The 20344-nt window shown below is 35.6% G+C and overlaps 1 protein-coding gene and 4 pseudogenes across 2 annotated transcripts; 4 read left to right on the top strand and 1 right to left on the bottom strand.

The window, feature by feature from the left end:
* Window positions 1–5498: 5498 nt before the first annotated feature.
* Window positions 5499–6478, bottom strand: LOC147943501 (uncharacterized). Its single transcript, XM_087512263.1, has 2 exons — window positions 5969–6478; window positions 5499–5921 (listed from the first exon to the last, which is right to left on the bottom strand). The coding sequence occupies exons 1-2, from the start codon at window positions 6476–6478 to the stop codon at window positions 5499–5501; spliced, it is 933 nt and encodes a 310-aa protein (XP_087368389.1).
* A 1663-nt stretch (window positions 6479–8141) lies between these two features.
* LOC104789088 (putative F-box protein At3g23960 pseudogene) lies at window positions 8142–9419 on the top strand (annotated as a pseudogene).
* A 2869-nt stretch (window positions 9420–12288) lies between these two features.
* LOC104789087 (F-box protein DOR pseudogene) lies at window positions 12289–13503 on the top strand (annotated as a pseudogene).
* Window positions 13504–16243: 2740 nt separating this feature from the next.
* On the top strand, window positions 16244–17787 carry LOC104786399 (F-box protein DOR pseudogene; annotated as a pseudogene).
* Window positions 17788–18708: 921 nt separating this feature from the next.
* On the top strand, window positions 18709–20146 carry LOC104786398 (putative F-box protein At3g23960 pseudogene; annotated as a pseudogene). Its single transcript, XR_015556624.1, has one exon. The product of XR_015556624.1 is annotated as a putative F-box protein At3g23960 pseudogene (transcript).
* The last annotated feature ends 198 nt before the right edge of the window (window positions 20147–20344 follow it).

The following is a 20344-nucleotide window of genomic DNA, read 5'->3' as shown; positions in this document are numbered from 1 at the left end:
TCGTTGTACTGTAAAAAGTTTAGAGTTTCTTGATAACCTCGAAGCTCACTCCTTCTCTGATTCTTCTATAGAGGAGTACAAAAATTCAATGATTAATATAATTGTAATACACGAAACATGAGTCATGGAATGGCATACTCACACAAAAGTTTATTAGCCTTGCGTGCCAAAAGTCTAATAATTCTCAATCATTAGTTTGTGTTTATTTTAGTGTAATTAAATAGAGGAAATTTATACTACACTATACCAATTTTCAGAAATAGTTTTTAAAATGCAATGTAAGATATAGAGAATAGTGTATAGAATGAAATGATTGAAAAAGAGTATGAAAGTGCAGAGAGTGTGTAATGTGTACTCTCATGCTTTTCTCTTTTTCCTATTTGCCTTGTGCTTTCTCTTGTTTCAGCTTTGGTGATTACAACAACACTTGTATATTCCTTTTTTATATATTTATACTATCACAAATCAAAAACATTCTTGTAGAATGTGAAAGTCAGACAATGATCAGCTCTAGTCAGACAATGATCAGCTCACAAAACATTAACAAATACATAAAGAAGGAACTGAACGGAAAATGTGGTCCAGAGCAAGAAGTGTATATCCAAAATGATTTTCTTGAATACCTTTAACAGTGTAACATTCAGATATTTGATCTGATAAGATAAATGTTTTTGTGCATTCCTAACATCTTGATATGTGCTGTAAATATATCTTTAGTGAGTTTAGCGAGTGAATGGAGAATATATACATTTTGGTTGGTTAACAGAAACATATCCCATATATTTATAGAGTGATTTCACATACTATCATAATAAAGTTCCCAAGAATCTTTGAACAGTTTCATACTAGTCCACTAATTAAAGAACTACTAGTTTTTAAAATTGTATAGCTTATATGTACAAAATGGTCAGACATTGAATATGGAGTCTTTATTCAAAGAAAACCTAATCTAGAGGATGAATTTTTATTTATATTTTTACCAGAAGTCAAAAACAAATATATAGTGTAAAAGTAAAGTCAGAACAAGGCTGCATAAAAAACAATAGGGGTATATGAATATGATCTATATAGACTTTTTGGTGAGTGGGTAAGGAAAGCAGCTTCACACAAGAAATTGCGTACTTTACTTCTCATTAGCGTCCTTCCTCGCTCCCCATTTGTTTCAATTCAAGCATAGATAACGAAACCTCTACCACTTGGGCCTTAAGTTAGTGATGATGTTCATCTTTTTATATATACCGGTACCATATCCAGTTATCCATGATCTAAGCTTAACGATTGTGTTCTTTTATCTCTTAGCTGATCAACTACCTGTTACTGTGTAATTGGGTAATGTCTAACTGAACTTTTGAGTGTAGCCAGTGAAAAGAATAAACACAAATTATTAATAACAAACAACAATCTCACAAATGCACGATAAAGAAAAAAAACAGTATACATTATACTTTTACATATGAAAATATAGAATGTGAAATTAATCTGCTCATTGTTATGAAAGTAGAGTTTAGGGATAAAGCTCTTGTGTTTATTATTGATAATTCCCAAGGATTACATGCATATATATAGTAGAGTACAATGTCTAGGGTTAAACCGACTTAAGGATTAAGGGCCGAGTAAGCTTCGGCCAATGGGCCGAAGCTGTATGGACTGAGTAAAGCCTATGGACCGAGACTCCATAGCTTAGTACATGGGCCGGTCTAGTAAGTCCACTAAGTGTTTCACAACACTCCCCCTTGGACGAACGACCGTGCCAATGTTGGATGGGATCGCGGCAATGTGCTTAGGGGATGCTGCCTCATTAAAACCTTACCAGGAAAACCCATTGGGACAAAACCTTGGTGAAGGAAAAAGAGTACAGCACACATTGCTCCCCCTGTTCCAAACATCACTCCAAGTCCCTAAGTCTCCGCATTCCAATCTGGTGCGCGAGCTTCTTGAACGTTGTTGTCGGTAACGATTTGGTGAAGAGATCGGCTGAATTCTCACTTGACTGAACTTGCACTATAAGAACTTCTCCGGCCTTTTGTAGATCATGTGTATGGAAGAACTTTGGTAATATGTGCTTCGTCCGATCTCCCTTGATGTAACCCTCCTTGAGCTGTGCGATGCATGCTGTGTTATCTTCATAGATTATGGTTGCTTCTTTGCTGTCCTCCTATCCACTGTCTGTCCGTATATGCTGAGTCATGGACCGCAACCAAACACACTCACGGCCGGCCTCGTGCATTGCTAGTATCTCTGCGTGATTTGATGAAGTGGCTACAAGGGTTTGCTTCATAGAACGCCAAGAGATTGCTGTACCGCCGTGTGTAAATACATAGCCTGTTTGTGATTTCCCATTGTGTGGATTGGAGAGATAACCTGCATCAGCAAAACCAACTAAACCATCTTTGTTATAGTTAGTGTAATATAGACCATAGTCTGTCGTACCCTGTAGGTATCGCAGAACATGTTTTATACCATTCCAGTGCCTTATGGTCGGACAAGAACTATATCTTGCTAGGAGGTTCACGGTAAAACTTATGTCCGGCCTAGTGTGGCTAGCCAAGAACATTAATGCTCCTATAGCACTGAGGTAAGGCACGTCAGGCCCGAGAACCTTTTCATCGGCCTTCCTAGGAGCAAATGGATCCTTATCCACTTGTGTACTTCTCACAACCATGGGGCTAGTCAATGGGTGAGCTTGCTCCATATTGAACCTTTTGAGTACCTTTTCTGTATATGCCTTTTGATGCACAAGGATGCCATTGTCTCTTTACTCAAGCTGCAATCCCAAACAAAATCTTGTCTTACCTAGGTCTTTCATCTCAAATTCTCTCTTGAGGTATTCTACAGTTTGGGCGATTTCCCCAGAGGTTCCTAGGATGTTCAAATCATAGACTGCTATTATCACAAATCCTTTGTTTGCAAACTTCTTAATAAATATACATGGACTGATGGGGTCATTCCTATAGCCTTTCTTTGCCAAAAATTCGCTAAGTCTATTATACCACATTCGATCACTCTGTTTCAGTCCATAAAGCGATTTGTCTAGCCTTATGCAGTACTGTTCTCGAGAACCACTCTTTTCTTTGAGTTCTATTCCCTCTGGTAATCTCATATAGATTTCATTATCCAGTGGACCATATAAGTATGCAGTTACAACATCCATTAACCGCAAATCCAGTTTCTCTCTTACAGCCAGACTTATTAGATATCTAAAAGTCGTTGCATCAATCACAGGGGAGTATGTTTCCTCATAGTCTACTCTTGGTCTTTGAGAGAATCCTTGTGCTACAAGCCGTGCTTTGTATCTCACGATTTCATTCTTCTCATTTCTCTTTCTTACAAAGACCCACTTATGTCCAACTGGTTTAATTTCAGGTGTTATCCTCAAGATCGGACCAAACACCTCTCTCTTCCTCAAAGAGTTTAGCTCCACATCAATAGCTTCTTTCCATTTAAGCCAATCTTTGCTTTGAGTGCACTCTAATATAGATGTGGGCTCTAGATCCTCATTCAGTTCAAGTGCTACCTTGTATGCGAAAATATCATCGACGTCGATATCCTTACGGTTCCAAGTAATTCCAGACATGATGTAATTGATCGATATCTCATCGTTACCAATATTCTCAGGACCTAGAGGTTCAGCGTCCTGAACCCCATCCGGCTCCTTACCATGTGCCGCGGCCATGTCTGTTTTCTCGGTAATTCCCTGAACCTCGGTATGTTTTGCACCTTTAGTCTTTCGAGGATTTTTATCTTTGGAACCTAATGGTCTACCTCGTTTCAAACGGGTTTTAGACTCTGTAGCAACTTGAGTATTGTGTTCCTTCTGAACATCAATTCGTACTGGTGCATTGCAAGCTGGTATGTACGATTTAGTCACTCTCTTTGGGTCAGCAAAGGAATCTGGCAATTGATTAGCTAGCTGCTGTAAATGTATAATCTTTTGAACCTCTGCATCACATGCTAGAGTTCGAGGATCTTGCCAATTTAAGGATGTTTGATTCCATGTTAATTCCTTGACCAGCTTGCTATTCTCTCCACCCATTACAGGGAATTCGGACTCAACAAATTGACAGTCCGCGTATCTGGCCTTAAATAAATCTCCTGTGAGTGGCTCGAGATACTTTATGATGGTGGGAGACTCATATCCAACATATATTCCCATCCTCCTCTGAGGTCCCATCTTAGTTCTCTGTGGTGGAGCAATCGGTACATAAACGGTACAACCGAATGTCTTGAGATGGGATATGTCTGGCTCATGACCCGTTAATAGTTGGGATGGTGAATACTTATGCTCACTAGATGGCCTGATGCGTATGAGCTCTGCTGCATGCAATACTGCGTGTCCCCAAGCCGACACAGGGAGCTTCGACCTCATTAACAATGGTCGAGCTATCATTTGTATTCGTTTAATGAAGGACTCAGCCAGTCCGTTTTGTGTATGGACATGTGCCACAGGATGTTCCACACTCACCCCCATGGACATACAGTAATCATTAAATGCTTGGGATGTGAATTCACCAGCATTATCTAGACGTATAGTCTTAAGTGGAAAGTCTGGAAAGTGTGCTCTTAGCCTTATAATCTGAGCCAACATCTTTGCAAAGGCGAGATTTCTTGTGGATAACAAGCAAACATGCGACCATCTGGTCGATGCATCTATCATCACCATAAAATATCTAAACGACCCACTAGATGGGTGTATTGGTCCGCATATATCTCCCTGAATTCTTTCCAGAAAGTTTAAAGTCTCTCTTGTGACTTTCACTGGTGAAGGCCGTATAACAAGTTTCCCTTGTGCGCATGCTACACACGTGAGATGTTTAGGGATAACTTTCCTTTCATTTAGGTTGTGCCCATTCGAACTCTTAATTAGTTTACGCATCATGTTCGAACCCGGATGGCCTAGCCGGTCATGCCATAAAGTGAATTCTTCACTAAACATTCTATGCTTTGCCAAGTTAGCCTCTATCATATTTATCTTAGCATGGTACAAGCCAGTGGCTAGTGCAGGTATAGTCTCTAGGACCTTCTTTTGTCCATTCACATTTTCTGTAATGTATAGGAACTCTCTAGTTCCTTCACCCTTGGTTTCCACATGATAACCATTTAATCTTATATCTTTAAAGCTCAACAAATTTCTCTTGGAGCTGGGTGAGTATAAGGCATCACTTAATTCAATGTGTGTTCCATTAGGCAACAACACGTGAGCCTGGCCGTAGCCCTCTATAAGGTTTGCTATACCCGCAATTGTACTAACATTGGCACTTTTCATGGTGAGGTTTATAAAATATCTTTTATCTCTTAAAATAGTGTGGCTGGATCCACTGTCCACCACTAGTTCACTCATATCCTCAGCCATTTCTATAAAACAACATTTGTGTTTTAACTCAATAAGGCAAATAATTTATAAAATAAATCCTTGAATTTAAACCAAATCAATTATCCAATACATAGAAATAAATCAAGCATAAAAGCATAGTCTTAAACCAAAATAAAAACCGAAAAATTCATTCATTCTCTGTAAAGAGGTCGGAAGTCTCTAGGGAGTCATCATTCTCATGATCGAAGTCTCCTTCATCATCGAGATGCACCAAGTTAGCTTCTGAGTTTTTCTTCAAACTTTCTTGATATGCATCAATAAGATGTTTGGGAGTTCTGCAGTTTTTCATCCAGTGGTTTGACATACCACATCGGTGACAAACCGATTTTGCCTTAGCTTGTGGCTTCGAGATACCACGGCCTCTACCACCGCGTCCGCGGCCAGCTTGGCCCCCTCGACCACCACGTCCTCTACCACCACGGCCGCGGCCGTAGTGTCTCTCTCTGTGGACGTAGTTGGTCTCTTTGGGCTCTTTAGGCTCCTTAGGCTCTGTAGAACTTTTCTTTCCCGCATCCACTTTGTGTGCTTCTGGTAATGGGGCTGTACCGCACTATTCATCAGCAACAGCTCATTGTTCTGCTCAGCTAGCAGTAACACCTCATTGAGTGCCCCATACTCGGTATACTTTGTTTGCCGGTATTGTTGCTGAAGAACCATGTTATTAGGGCTAAAGGTAGACAAAGTCTTATCAATTAGCTCCTTCTCTGTAACCACCGTACCACACAGCCTAAGGACTGAGACAATCCTAAAAAGCTCAGAGTTATACTCGTCCAGGGTTTTCAAGTCCTGGATCCTTAGGTGTTTCCACTCATACTCGGCCTTTGGAAGGAGCACCGTCTTTTGGTGCCCATATCGCCGTTTAAGCGTTGTCCAAAGGTCGAAGGGGTCCTCAATAAATAGGTACTGGTTCTTGAGACTCTCAGCAATGTGGTGATGCATATGCTGGATACACTTGTTCTTATTCTTGTCCGAGGTCTTGTTACCCTCTTCGACACACTCGTACAAGTCTTTTGACTTCAAGTTGATCTTGGTGTTCATTGCCCATAGCAAGTAATTGTCACCAGAAGCATTTAAGACTGGATAGTCTAAGCTCTTAAGGCTTGCCATCTGCATACGACAGAAATAGACATCCGAATATTAGCATGCGATATTTGAGATCGAACCATGCACTCAATCATTAGGACATGCGATATTTGAGATCGAACCATGTCTTAGGCCATGCGATATTTGAGACCGACCATGCCTTGTTATATTTGGTTTTTGGTTTAAATTCATGCATGCAAGACAACAAAAGCAAATAGGCTAATGCATGCAACAATTTCAAGTAGGATTTCCTTTTTCTTAAGTTTCCTTTTTACTCTAGGATTTAGTCTCTTTAAAACTTTGGATAATTGCTAAATTAATTTAGAGACTTATCATGATCAATATTTTAATTCCGAATTCATGATCTCACAATTATGGAAATTTAACAAAATAATTCCACTTGAGCGGATTCAATCCTAGAACACAATTCTAGTTCATGCGGCCAATTCTCCAATATACTATCATGGTCCGATTTAATTATATGATGCATGAACAATCCAAGTCTATCATCCTAGAACAGTTAGATTAAATCTCTTCTATGCTTCTAACAATTTAATTCTAGGTTCTTATGCAACACAAATAATCAAGCAACTTTAAACAATTTAAATCAACCAAAATCGGATTTCAAAGCTTGATGTATAAGGTGCAATTGTCAATCAATCTAACAATCCTAATCAACCGATTTTTAAGTCTTAGGATTTATAGGATTCAAGGTTTGTTAGATTGTATACTTGGATATTTTAGGGTTCCATAGTTTTAAGTTCAAGTTCGATTATAGGGTTTTGAGAAGGTTTGAACTTTGTTTACCTTAACACCTTAGGGTTCTGACTGGATAGGATCTGGGAGCTAAAGACCTCAGATATCACGAACCTCGAACCTTGAACTGCTTCCACGGACCACGAACTTGCTTCCCACGAACCACGAACCGCGAACAGCTTCCTCGCGAGCAACTCCTTGCGCGCGAACTCACCCCCGAGCCTAGTAACTATAAACCTCGATAGGGTTTTAATAGAAACTCGATCACAAGCTAAGGATGCTTGTGTATCGGACAGAACTTTGAGATCAAGAGATTCTCGAAGAAGGAGAAAGAACAAGAGGCGGTTTTAGGGTGTTTAGGGAAGAAGGATCGGCGGCTGCCTATTAGGGTTTTTAGGGTTAGAGACTCGTGCTGATAACGTGTTATGAAAGTAGAGTTTAGGGATAAAACTCTTGTGTTTATTATTGATAATTCCCAAAGATTACATGCATATATATAGTAGAGTACAATGTCTAGGGTTAAACCGACTTAAGGATTAAGGGCCGAGTAAGGCTTTGGCCAATGGGCCGAAGCTGTATGGACTGAGTAAAGCCTATGGACCGAGACTCCATACCTTAGTACATGGGCCGGTCTAGTGAGTCCACTAAGTGTTTCACAACACTCATTCCAATCCAATCATGTATGTTTCCAGATTTTCATATCACAAGTCGGACACAACCAAAAAAGAAAGAATCAGATCAGCTTTGAATGAACTTCCGATATTGGGCCTTAATGTTTGGACTACGAGGGCTTTCTCTAAAAACAAGATTGCATTATCGACTATTTTTGAGTCTTAGACGAAATAAGGTGACAAACTTTTTAATACGACGTTATTTTTTACTTTGTTCCAACTTAGGCGAATCTAGGGTTTACCGCAGCAGAGTCTCCACCATGAAATCACGTAGTCAGAACGTCTCGGAGGATCTTCTAACCATATCTCGACCCAATACGCGATCGATAACCTTAAGTAATGGAAGAGGAAACTCATTGCCGATCTCAATCGATCTCGTTATCGATATATTCTTGAGGTTACCGGTAAAATCTATAGCAACATGTCGTTGCGTATCAAAGCTCTGGAACGCCGTACTTAGCTGTCAAGATTTCACGGAGTTGTTCTTGACAAGATCTTACAATCGCCCGCAAATCTTGTATGCGTGTGAAGACAACAAAAGATTCGTCTTCTTCTCCTCACATGAGCCTCACAATACTGTTGAGATGTCGTCTGTGTCTCCGAATCATCTTACGCATTTCCCCAGTTCTAATGAAATCTTTGGTCCTAGCAACGGCTTCGTCTTTCTTAATGGTTTGCGGACATTAAAGGGGAAGAAAAATAAAGGACTGTTGGTGTCGGTGCTATTTAACCCTAGCACGGCACAATATATAACTTTACCTAAAATGAAGAGGAATACTATGATTGGGCTGCAAGGCTATGAATGTGATGGCATACAATTCAAGCTGATGAATTATTTGGGGTATGATCCGATTGAAAAACAACTCAAGGTATTGTCCATGACCTTGCCATATGGAATACATGATGAGAACTTTTTGGAGTATCAAGTTCTAACGCTAGGAGCTAGGAAACCTTCATGGAGAATTATCAAGTGTTGCGTACCCCATTTCTCTGGTTGTAAAGGGATATGCATTGATGGTAATTTGTACTATGTAGCTAGGATCAACAGGTCTTTCGAGGTTTATATGATCGCTTGTTTTGATTTTAGGTATGAGAAGTTCAGTTTTATGAAAGTCATAGAAACTTTCAAGAGAGACCTGCCTGTTACAACAACTCTGATAAACTATAATGGTAAACTAGGTTCGCTTATCTCGGATGAGTCCAACAGCCACTATGTTAGTAGAAATAGTACATGTTTTGAGTTGTGGGTACTAGATGACGCTGGAAAACGTGAATGGACGAAGCATGTTTACGTGTTACCTCCTCTGTGGAAGAATCTAGTTGGGGAGGACAAGTTACACTTTGTTTGAATGATTGGTACGAATGAAATTGTGTTGTCACCGAATCATCAATATGTGCCTTCCTATGTTTTCTACTACAACATCGAGAGAAACACGATCATAAGAGTTAAAATCCAAGGAATGGAAGCGTTTGACGGTAACAGATTTCGCACATTTCTAAACCATGTGGAGAACGTGAAACTTATTCAACCTTTTTAGGACTTTAAAACTGACATTTTGTAACATGCTAGTTTAGTTATATATAAAAAAAGCCATCTCGTCTGGCTGATTCAACTAGGGGATGATATAAAATCTTGTTATTGTAAATTATATAAATATTACTAGGAGTTGCTCCGTGCTACTCACGGATTTGTCTTCATATTTTTCCGTAAGTTTAGTTTTTAAAACAGCTAATTATTACGATATTATTTTATACAACCCAAATATCTATATATATATATATATATTTTTTAATTACATTTTGGGTTCTACCCTTTTATTTATATATATTTATAAAGTTAATCCCTAAAATTTTTCCAAAAATAGCATTACATCAGATTTTGTTTACTAAATATTTCACATACTATTCCAACTTAAAAAAAATACAGTATTGATGGAAACATAAATTATGATATATTTAACCACACCTTCTATTTTGTATTGAAGATATTCTTTCTATGAATCTTTTGCAAAGAAAGAAAACAACAATTTGATTACTATTTTGTTTTCCAAAACCTGTGAGCTTTGATTCTTAAAATAAGAAAAACTTCGATTCACATCTATTTAAATATTATAATTAATAAATATAAACTTAATAAAATTTTAAAATATTACTGTAAAATTAAAAATTTTTAAATACTATATAATATGGTTATATAGTAGATAGTTTATAAAAATGACATGTTGAAATTAATAAAATATCATTAAATTTGTGCTAATACGGGTTAAATCCTTATTTTATTATTTGTCAACACTATTAATATCAGAATATTTGACATATAAAAATTAAGTTGATTAACTAAGATTGTTTAAAATAATTAAATCATTAGGTAAAATATGACTTAATCATAGTATATAAATGACTTACTATGTATATAGATCCACTATTTTCTGTTATATTAATTAAAATCAAAATAGAATCTTAAACACTAAACAAAAAAAATTAAATATAACAAACAGATGTTCATAAAGTATATTTCGGGTTAAAAAAATAATATAAACATTTAGCTGCACAAACAATCAGAAAATGTAGTTATTCCTCTATTTGGAAAACATCCAATATTTAATACACAAATACAATATAAAATATAAATAATAATAATAATTATATGCACGTGGTGTACCGTAGGTTAAAATCTAGTATATATTATAATCTTATATCCTTAAATTATTTAATCATCAAATTATTTGTTAAGAGAAAAAAATTATTATGTAAATTCAATTGAATTACACTAAATATTTAAAGAAACAAAATAACACTTGTGAAAGAAGAGATCATCAAATGATAATCTTTTGGAGCTTGCCAAAAGAAAACTTTACTTTAGTATTAAATTATATAATATAGTAAGGTTTCTTTCAACTCTTACTCTAAGAATCATCATTATATATTAAAATTCTTTTAAAATCAAATACACATGCAATTATTTATTTTCTTTTATAAATATTTTAAAATGATTGCATAAATCATCAAAAGATGAACAATAATAAAAATAATTTAAATTTTTGGAAAAATTATTCAAGACTTAGTAAGATAATATTTCTTCTAAAGTTAGGAACTTCACAAAAACGGATTAGCCGAACAACGATATTATTGTTACCAGTGTTTTGTTGTTTGTTGGAAACTGAATCGAGGGTAGAATAGAGAATAAATGTTTTAGTTTTCATATTAATTTGAAAGAGGATGTGTTTGTATAGTAATAGGTTATTTTTAGAAAACCAAACTTTATAGAATGTTTGAACCTTTAAAAGAAAGAAGGGATTGAGATCAAATATTAGATATCATAAATTTGCAAGTGTTTCAAAATAATAAGTTAAAAATGAGAAGTAATCTAAACAAAAATGAAAATTGAGGAAAAATAGTGGGTAGATATAAGGCAATGCATAAAATGATGGTATTATTTCAAATTAAAACATAACTGATTATGTTCATAATTTATTCTGAAATTCCTAATATGAAAACTTAGAAATTTTATGTAATTCAAAAATACCATGATGTTTGAAATAATAAGTGTGAATCTAAGAAAATAATTATAGAATTAGATTAAAACATCTCACAATCTTACGTAGTTTCCAGAAAATAAGCTCAAAATTTTAATTTTATATAAACAATTTTTTAAAAAGTTAAACTAATTTACTTAAATAATACCATCCCACCATCTTATTTAAATTTGATTCTGCTTGTGCCTATGAAAATTATATAAGATTCAAACACAGAAATTAAACCCAAAAATTCAAACCTATAAATTTAATTTAATATTGGTTTAGTTCTAAGATGAAACCAACCATACACTGATATAAGGTGACTCTAGATTCTTGAAGGCTGCATATGTTTCTTATTAAAAAATAGAGGAAAAAAATGTTGATGTTTTTTTTTTTGGTTTTATGGGCCTGTAGTTAATTAGGTCCAAAGGAAAAAAGTACAGGTGTCAGAAAAATAGTTAGCCAAGTGTGATGTGATGTTAAGAAAAACTTTCTCATATTATATAAGATTCCAAAACAGAGAAGTCTCGTCAAAATGTGATGTCCGGATGCTAAATAAAGGTTTAGATCCAAGAATTGGTCATCATGTTTCTATAAACCTCGCCACAAAAGGATGTTTGACTAGCCTTTGTAGAACAACAGTAGAAGAGGTAAATCACAAGTGGAGAAAGCATCAACCTATTTTACAAAATTAGAATAATTTTGCTGAATTACATTAAACTCATAATACAATTTTTAGAAATATTTTTAATTAATATCCTGAGCGATTTTATTTTATTTCCAGTGGAGATAAACTTTAGGAACATTACTTTTTTACTTATTCTCGTAACACAGTTGGTAACTCAGCGAAATCTAGTTTAGGGTTAGGGTTTAACGCAGTCTCCTCGCAATGAAATCACAGCAGCAACACGTCTCGGAGGATGATCCTCAAACCATCGTTGCACTCAACTCACGAGCTTCAAAGTCAGTCAATGGTGGAGAAAACTCAGATGCGATCCCAGTTGATCTCATCTTCGAAATACTCTTGAAATTGCCGACGAAATCTATAGCGAGATGTCGCTGTGTATCGAAGCTCTGGTCTTCCATACTTGTCCGTCCAGATTTCACGGAGTTGTTCTTGACTAGATCTACAACTCCCCCGCAAGTCTTGTTCTCCAGCCCAAATAACCGCGAGTTGTTCTTCTTCACGGCACCGCAGGTCCAAAATCCAGATCAGAACTCTTCTCTTGTATCCCGGCCTTATCACACGAAGCCCCCCTTTGATTGTTGTTCCCCTCGAATTTGTGTTCCTGTCGGCGGTTTGGTCTGTCTTATATATAAGCGGAACTTAGAGGGAGGGAATGAAATAGTACCAATGATATGCAAACCTAGCACTGGACGACAAGCCTTACCTTTACCCGCATTGAAGACGACAAGGGTTCAGGTGAAAAGCTTTTTTGTTTATGATCCCATTGGTAAACTATTTAAGGTATTATTGTCCATGATCTTGCCATGTCATGGAAACGAAGGGAACTGTAAGGAGTGTCAAATTCTGACATTAGGGACTCAAACACTTTCATGGAGAAAGATTGATTGTTGTATACCCCATCGTCCTATATATCGTGGGATATGCATTGATGGCTGTTTGTATTATCAAGCTTTGGTCGATGATCACCGTTCAGGGGTTTCTACGATAGTTTGCTTTGATGTTAGGTCTGAAACGTTTAGATTTGTGAAGAAAGATATAGCGATGTCTAGTGAATCAACTCTGGTTAACTATGAGGGTAGATTAGGTGCACTTCAGTCAGATAGGGGTAATAAAAGAGTTAATAGCCAAACTAGAAGTCTTGAGTTGTGGGTTCTGGTAGACGCTGAGAAAAATGAATGGTCGAATAACGTATATGACTTGCCCCCGTTGTGGAAGAATATAGTTCCAAAGGCTGAGTTATGTTTTGTTGGATTGACTAGTACAAATGATATTGTGTTGTCCGAACGCAATCCATTTGACATTTTCTGGATTTTCTACTACAATCTCGAGAGGCACACAATCATAAAAGTTGAAATCCAAGGAATGGATGTGTATTTCTCTTACTATCATAGAGTTCAAACCTATCTAAACGTGTAATGGATGTGTGAAGCTTTTGCAATTGTAACGGCTCATGAGCTCCTAGTATTCATCTTTTTTGGATACTATATTTATTCCTCTTCGCGGCGGTGATCTAGCGCCTAGCGCCTATAACACCTTAAAATTTATTTTATAGATTTTATGAAAATGTAATTAAATGATATAATAAAGTTAAAAAGAGAATATAAAAATTTAGTTTTAGATGTTAATTATATTTGAGTCTCATATATATATTTGTATAATAATTAAAATTTAACCCATGAGTATTATTATAATATTAATATTATATTATCATATCATATGAACAAAGAGTTCTTAAAATTCTTAAAATTTATTTTAAAGATTTTATGAAAATGTAATTAAATGATATAATTAAGTTAAAAAGGGAACTTAAAAATTTAATTTTGGATGTTAATTATACTTTTGGAAAACTAATGTAAATATTATTAAAAATTAAGGACAAATAAGATAAATAGTGTCTCGAGCTCTGTGAGTGCAACACATCATCATTTTGTGTGAGAATGTTTCTCTTTTAATATATAAGGGATGTTTTTACTGTAATTTTTATTTACAAAATGTATAATATTTATCAGTAATTAGAATCTAAAATTTGATTGTGTAGTATATATATATATATATATATATTGTATAATAATTAAAATTTAACCAATGAGAATTATTATAATATCAATATTATATTATCATATCATATGAACAAAGAGTTCTTAAAATTCTTAAAATTTATTTTATAGATTTTATGAAAATGTAATTAAATGATATAATAAAGTTAAAAAGAGAATATAAGAATTTAGTTTTGGATGTTAATTATATTTTTGGAAAACTGATGTAAATATTAAAAATTAAGGACAAACAAAGGAAATAGTATCTGAAACTCTCTGAGTGCAACACATCAGCATTTTGTGTGAGAATGCTTATCTTTTAATATATAAGGGATGATATAATAAAGTTAAAAAGAGAATATAAGAATTTAGTTTTGGATGTTAATTATATTTTTGGAAAACTGATGTAAATATTAAAAATTAAGGACAAACAAAGAAAATAGTGTCTGAAGCTCTGTGAGTGCAACACATCAGCATTTTGTGTGAGAATGCTTCTCTTTTAATATATAAGGGATGTTTTTACTGTAATTGTTATTTACAAAATGTATAATATTTATCGGTAATTAGAATCCAAAATTTGATTGTGTAGTATATATATATATATTTTTGTATAATACTTAAAATTTAACCCATGAGAATTATTATAATATCAATATTATATTATCATATCATATGAACAAAGAGTTCTTAAAAATCTTAAAATTTATTTTATAGGTTTTATGAAAATGTAATTAAATGATATAATTAAGTTAAAAAGAGAATATAAGAATTTAATTTTGGATGTTAATTATATTTTTGGAAAACTGATGTAAATATTATAAAAACTAAGGACAAATAAAGGAAATAGTGTCTGGAGCTCTGTGAGTGCGACACATCAGCATTTTGTGTGAGAATGTTTCTCTTTTAATATATAAGGGATGAAAATGTAATTAAATGATATAATTAAGTTAAAAAGAGAATATAAGAATTTAATTTTGGATGTTAATTATATTTTTGGAAAACTGATGTAAATATTATTAAAAATTAAAGACAAATAAAGAAATAGTATCTGGAGCTATGTGAGTGCGATACATCAGCATTTTGTGTGAGAATGCTTCTCTTTTAATATATAAGGGATATATGTTACAAAGATTAAAAAAAAATTATAAATTATAAACAAAAGTAAAAAAATACATTTATTTAATTTATATTAACAACATATAAATATTTATAATTACGTATATATATACATATATATAACTTAATAATTTAAATATATGTAGTTAAGAAAATATATATATATTTAAATAAAATTTATGTAATTTTAAGTGGTTTAGACGGTCATCTAGGCGTCTGATGAGCGTCTAGATGGCGTCTAGGCGGCCGCCTAGACCGCTTTCTTTAACACTGATATATATACATTGAAGAATGGTTGTTCTAAAGTAAGTTTTAGCCTTGTATACTCGTTTCTTCATGAATAAAGCCACTTTGTGACCTTTGTATTGATGAGTTATATGTTTAGTCATCCATAGATCTCCATCTCTCGCGCGCATGTCCCTTGATGTATACATTTAAAATCCATCTCTTGTGGCAGCTTCAGCAAGGGGATGATATATAGTACTAATCCAAAAGAGAGGATTCTAAAATTTGAAATTCTGATGCTAGATGAAAGGTGGAAGAGTTTTTAGATTCAAGAAATTATCATAACCTTGCCGAAAGGAGGTTGTGAAGCTATTTTGGTTCCATATTGATTGTATCAATTATCATAATTCTTTTAAAATACTGTTTTTTTTTTATCAAGAATTGAAAACTTCTCGAGAGATTATCGAGGTCGTCATAGAATGAAGTTCTATTTTGTGATGATTCATTTACTAAAGAAGCTTAAATGAATCAAATGTTTATATGAAAAATCCGTATCATGTATAAAAAAATGAAAATTCAAAACCATTTTTGTGGATTATATTTCAAAATTAAAAATTACTCAAACCGGGTAATTGAAAATATTTTCATTCATTATCCTAAGATTAAGTACCGATCTGTATTGTTAGAATATGAAGAAAACCAAAACATAAACTGGTACGGTTACGGATACCGGTACGGTTCTTGATTTTAATTTTGTTATATCCAATTGTTGTCTCAATCATCTGGGGAAACCAAAAAAAAAAAAAAAGGCAATAAGTGTGGTTCGTCGTCTACGACGGAAACTAGGGTTGAAGGAATCAGTGTGGTTCGTCGTCTACGACGGAAACTAGGGTTGAAGGAAGTGTCTCCGCCATGAAAACACGACGGCAACACGACTCTGAAGATGCTCTAACCATTTCCCGGCGCAGTACCTCCAACCTCAATGAACGGAAGAAGAGAACAATCAGAGCCGATCCCAGTTGATCTCATTTTCGAAATCCTCTTGAAATTGCCGACGAAATGTATAGCGAGATGTCGCTGCGTATCGAAGCTCTGGTACTCCATACTCCTCCGTCCAGATTTCACAGAGTTGTACTTGACCAGATCTTCAACTCGCCCGCAACTCTTATTCGCCTGCGAAAAAAAAAACGAGCTGTTCTTCTTCACGGCACCGCAATTCCAAAATCAAAATGAGTACTCGTCTCTTGTGTCCGCGAGTTATCAGATGAAGACTCCCTTTCAACGTTTTTTCAACTCTCAAATCTGTGGTCATGTCGGCGGTTTGGTCTGTCTTACACATCCGCGGGTCTTTAATAAAAGGAAGGAAATTATACCAATGATATGCAACCCCAGCACTAGTCAAGCCTTACCTTTACCCAAAGTGAAGACGAGGAGAGTTAAAGTGAGAACCTTTGTGGTTTATGATCCCATTGCTAAACTATTCAAACTATTGTCTATGACTTGGCCATGTTATGGAACCAGCGGGAAGAATTGTGAGGAGTATCAGGTTCTGACATTAGGGGCTCAGACACTTCTCTGGAGAATGGTTGATTGTTGTTTACCCCATCATCCTGTAGACGATGGGATATGCATTGATGGTTGTTTGTATTATCAAGCTATGGTCGATTTCGGTTCAGGGCATTATACAATAGTTTGCTTTGATGTTAGGTCTGAAACGTTTAGATTTGTTAAGAAAGCTAGGGGCATGGCGCTGTATGGTGCTTCAGTTCTGGTAAACTATGAGGGTAGATTAGGTCAACTTCAGTCAGATGGGCTTCACATAGCTGGAATAGTTACTTGCCATACTAGAAGTCTTGAGTTGTGGGTTCTAGTGGATGCTGAGAAACATGAATGGTCGAAGTTTGTATATGCATTGCCATCTATGTGGAAGAATGTTGTTGCAGAGGCTGAGTTATACATTGTTGGAAGGACCAGTACAAATGATATTGTGTTGTCGCGGCACTATTCATCGGACGTTTTCTACTACAATCCCGAGAGGAACACAGTCATAAGAGTTGAATTCCAAGGAATGGATGTGTTTAACCATCTTAGAGTCCACACCTTTCTGAACCATGTGGAGGACGTAAAGCTTATGCAACTGTAATGGAGATCATGTGCTCTTATGACCATCTCTCCCATGTCCTTTTTTTTTATTTATGTAATAAGATACTTATATGTTAGTCGTCCATAGGTTAAGACCATCTCTCGCATGTCCCTTTTTTTGTTTTATTCATGTAAGATATATGTTTTGCTAACATGAATAAGAGCAGAGTAGTTACTTTTCTTTTCTGTGTTTCTTATATTCTAGCATCTTTATCTCCTTGATATGCGATTAAAAAAGCTATCTCGTGTGGCACATTCAGCAAGGGGATGGATGATATTGATAGATAGTCTTGTTATTTGCAGAATCTTTAATAAATACTAATCTAAAACAGAGATTTCTTAAATTTGATATTCTGATGCTAGATCAAGGTAGAAGAGTTAAGAACAAGAATATTGCTTTTTAAGTTAAAGGTTTCTGCTTGACCTTGGCAAAAGGATGGTTGTGAAACCCTTGTTGCAGAGCTAGTTTTGTACCATTTCGATTGAATCAAGTAGAACCTGCGTTTTATGATACCAGAGAACAGAGTCTTAACAAATAGAATGGTTTTGGCTGGTTTTGTGTAGTGTATCTTTCTACTGGTTTTGTGTAGTGTATCTCCTTTTGGCTTGCTTATTTGGATAACTATTTTGTAATTTTCTCTCAGTTTCTATGGATATGTTTTCTATACTTATAGAATTTGTTCAGTACACTCGGGAGCAATTTGAGTTGTCCTAATTAAAGCCTAAACTTTAGGTTTTTAAACATGAATTGGGTGATCGTCTAACTTGATTTCTGACTGTAGCCTCTAAATTTAAGTGGCTTTTTTACAAATTGTATAAAACTCTGTGTGCATACAAACAGTATACTGGAAAGGCCAAGTAATCATACACATCAGCTCACAAAATAACGAGGAAAAAAAAAAGTGTTTACATCACATATTTACACATGAATCATGCACAAAGATTAGCATCTAGAAATGTGAATTAATGTTTTTGTTGATCAAATTACCTCCTTGAACCAAAATCTTGATCCTTTTATAAATGTGCAAGTTGGATAAACGGGCCCTAAAGTTTGGGCTACATGGGCTTTTCTCTTAACCAATATTACATACACGTTGTTGTTTTTGTTAACTTTGTTTTTTTTTTTAATACTCTGTCCCAAAAAACAAAAACGAGTCTAGGACGATCAGCAGTGTCTCCACCACACCAATGAAATCGCGGCGGCTAAACGTCTCAGACGATCGTCTAACCATTTCTCGACGCAACACGCGATCGATAACCTTAGTAAATGGAAGAGGAAATTCATTGCCGATCTCAATTGACCTCGTTATCGAGATATTCTCGTGGCTGCCGGCGAAATCCATAGCTAGATGTCGTTGCGTGTCGAAGCTCTGGAACGCCGTACTCCGCCGCCCAGATTTCACGGAGTTGCACTTGAGCAGATCTTCTTCCAGCCCGAAGCTCTTGTTCGTCTTGCGCAACATGAATGGGTTCGTCTTCTTCACCTCACATCTGCCTCAAAATCCTGTTGATAACTCGTCCATTGCTGTAGCCTCCAATCGTCTTAGCCATTTCCCTTGTCGCAATGGAATCGTTGGTCCAAGTAACGGCTTCGTCCTTCTTAGAGGTGTCATGGGAATGAAAAAGCATTTGTTTGTGTCGTTGCTATTTAACCCCAGCACCGGACAAGTGTTACCTTTACCAGCAGTGAACACGAGGAGCAGGAGGTTTGGGATGATTATTTGTATGGGGTGTGATTCAGTTAACAAACAGTTAAAGGTATTGTCCGTTACCTTGTCTGATGAAGGATCAGATTTTGAGAAATTTGAGTATCAAGTTCTGACGGTAGGAATTGGAAAACCATCATGGAGAATGGTCGAATGTTGCAGACCGCATTTACCCGGAACTCGAAAGATATGCATCAATGGTGTTTACTACTATACAGCTCGTGTCAACATGTTTTCTAGAGACTCTGTAATAGTTTGTTTTGATTTTATTTCTGAGAAGTTCAGCTTTCTGAACCTCAGTGGACCGATGGAAGCTCCAACAGATCTGATTAATTACAATGGCAAGCTAGGTTTGCTTGTGTCTGACTTTTGTCATGGAGGAAATACAAGATTCGAGTTATGGGTTCTTCAAGACTTGGAGAAAAAGGAATGGTCGCATCATGTTTATGTATTTTCTCCTGTTTGGCAGAATGCAGTTGAGAAGACCATCTTACACTTATCTGGAGTGGTTGGTACAACTGAATTTGTGTTTTTGCCGATGACACTGTCTGATCCTTTCTATGTTTTCTACTACAATGTCGAGAAGAACACTGTCGTTAGAGTTGGAGTCCGAGGAATGGAAGCGTTTAAACGTTATAGTGTTGACGCCTTTGCAAATCATGTAGAGAATGTGGAGCTTATTCGAGCATTTTAGGAATCTGTAACTTGAGATTGTGTAACATTAACTTGTTTGGCTCTTTAAGTTCTTATCTGACAAGGATTAATGACCATGTGTACTAGTTATCATTTTGTTTGCTTATTGGACATTAGTATGTTTTGTTTCCTGTGATAAAAGGGATATGCATCTGATAGGTTCTCTAAGGCATGTAATATGAGAAAGAAAAGCGTGAAGAAGCATGACTAATGTGCTGGCACGTGAAGAACTGAAGTGGGAAATGGAAGCGTTTTAACATAACAGTTTTTTTCCACCTTTGTAGACCACATAGAAGATGTGAAACTTATGGAAGTGTCTTTTTAGGATTTTGTAACTTA

The sequence above is a fragment of the Camelina sativa genome, chromosome 5 (genome assembly GCF_030686135.1).
Source record: "Camelina sativa cultivar CO46 ecotype springtype chromosome 5, ASM3068613v1".
Classification (NCBI taxonomy): Eukaryota; Viridiplantae; Streptophyta; class Magnoliopsida; order Brassicales; family Brassicaceae; genus Camelina; species Camelina sativa.
Note: the sequence above shows the minus strand (reverse complement) of the source record. Positions and strands in the feature narration are given on the sequence as shown.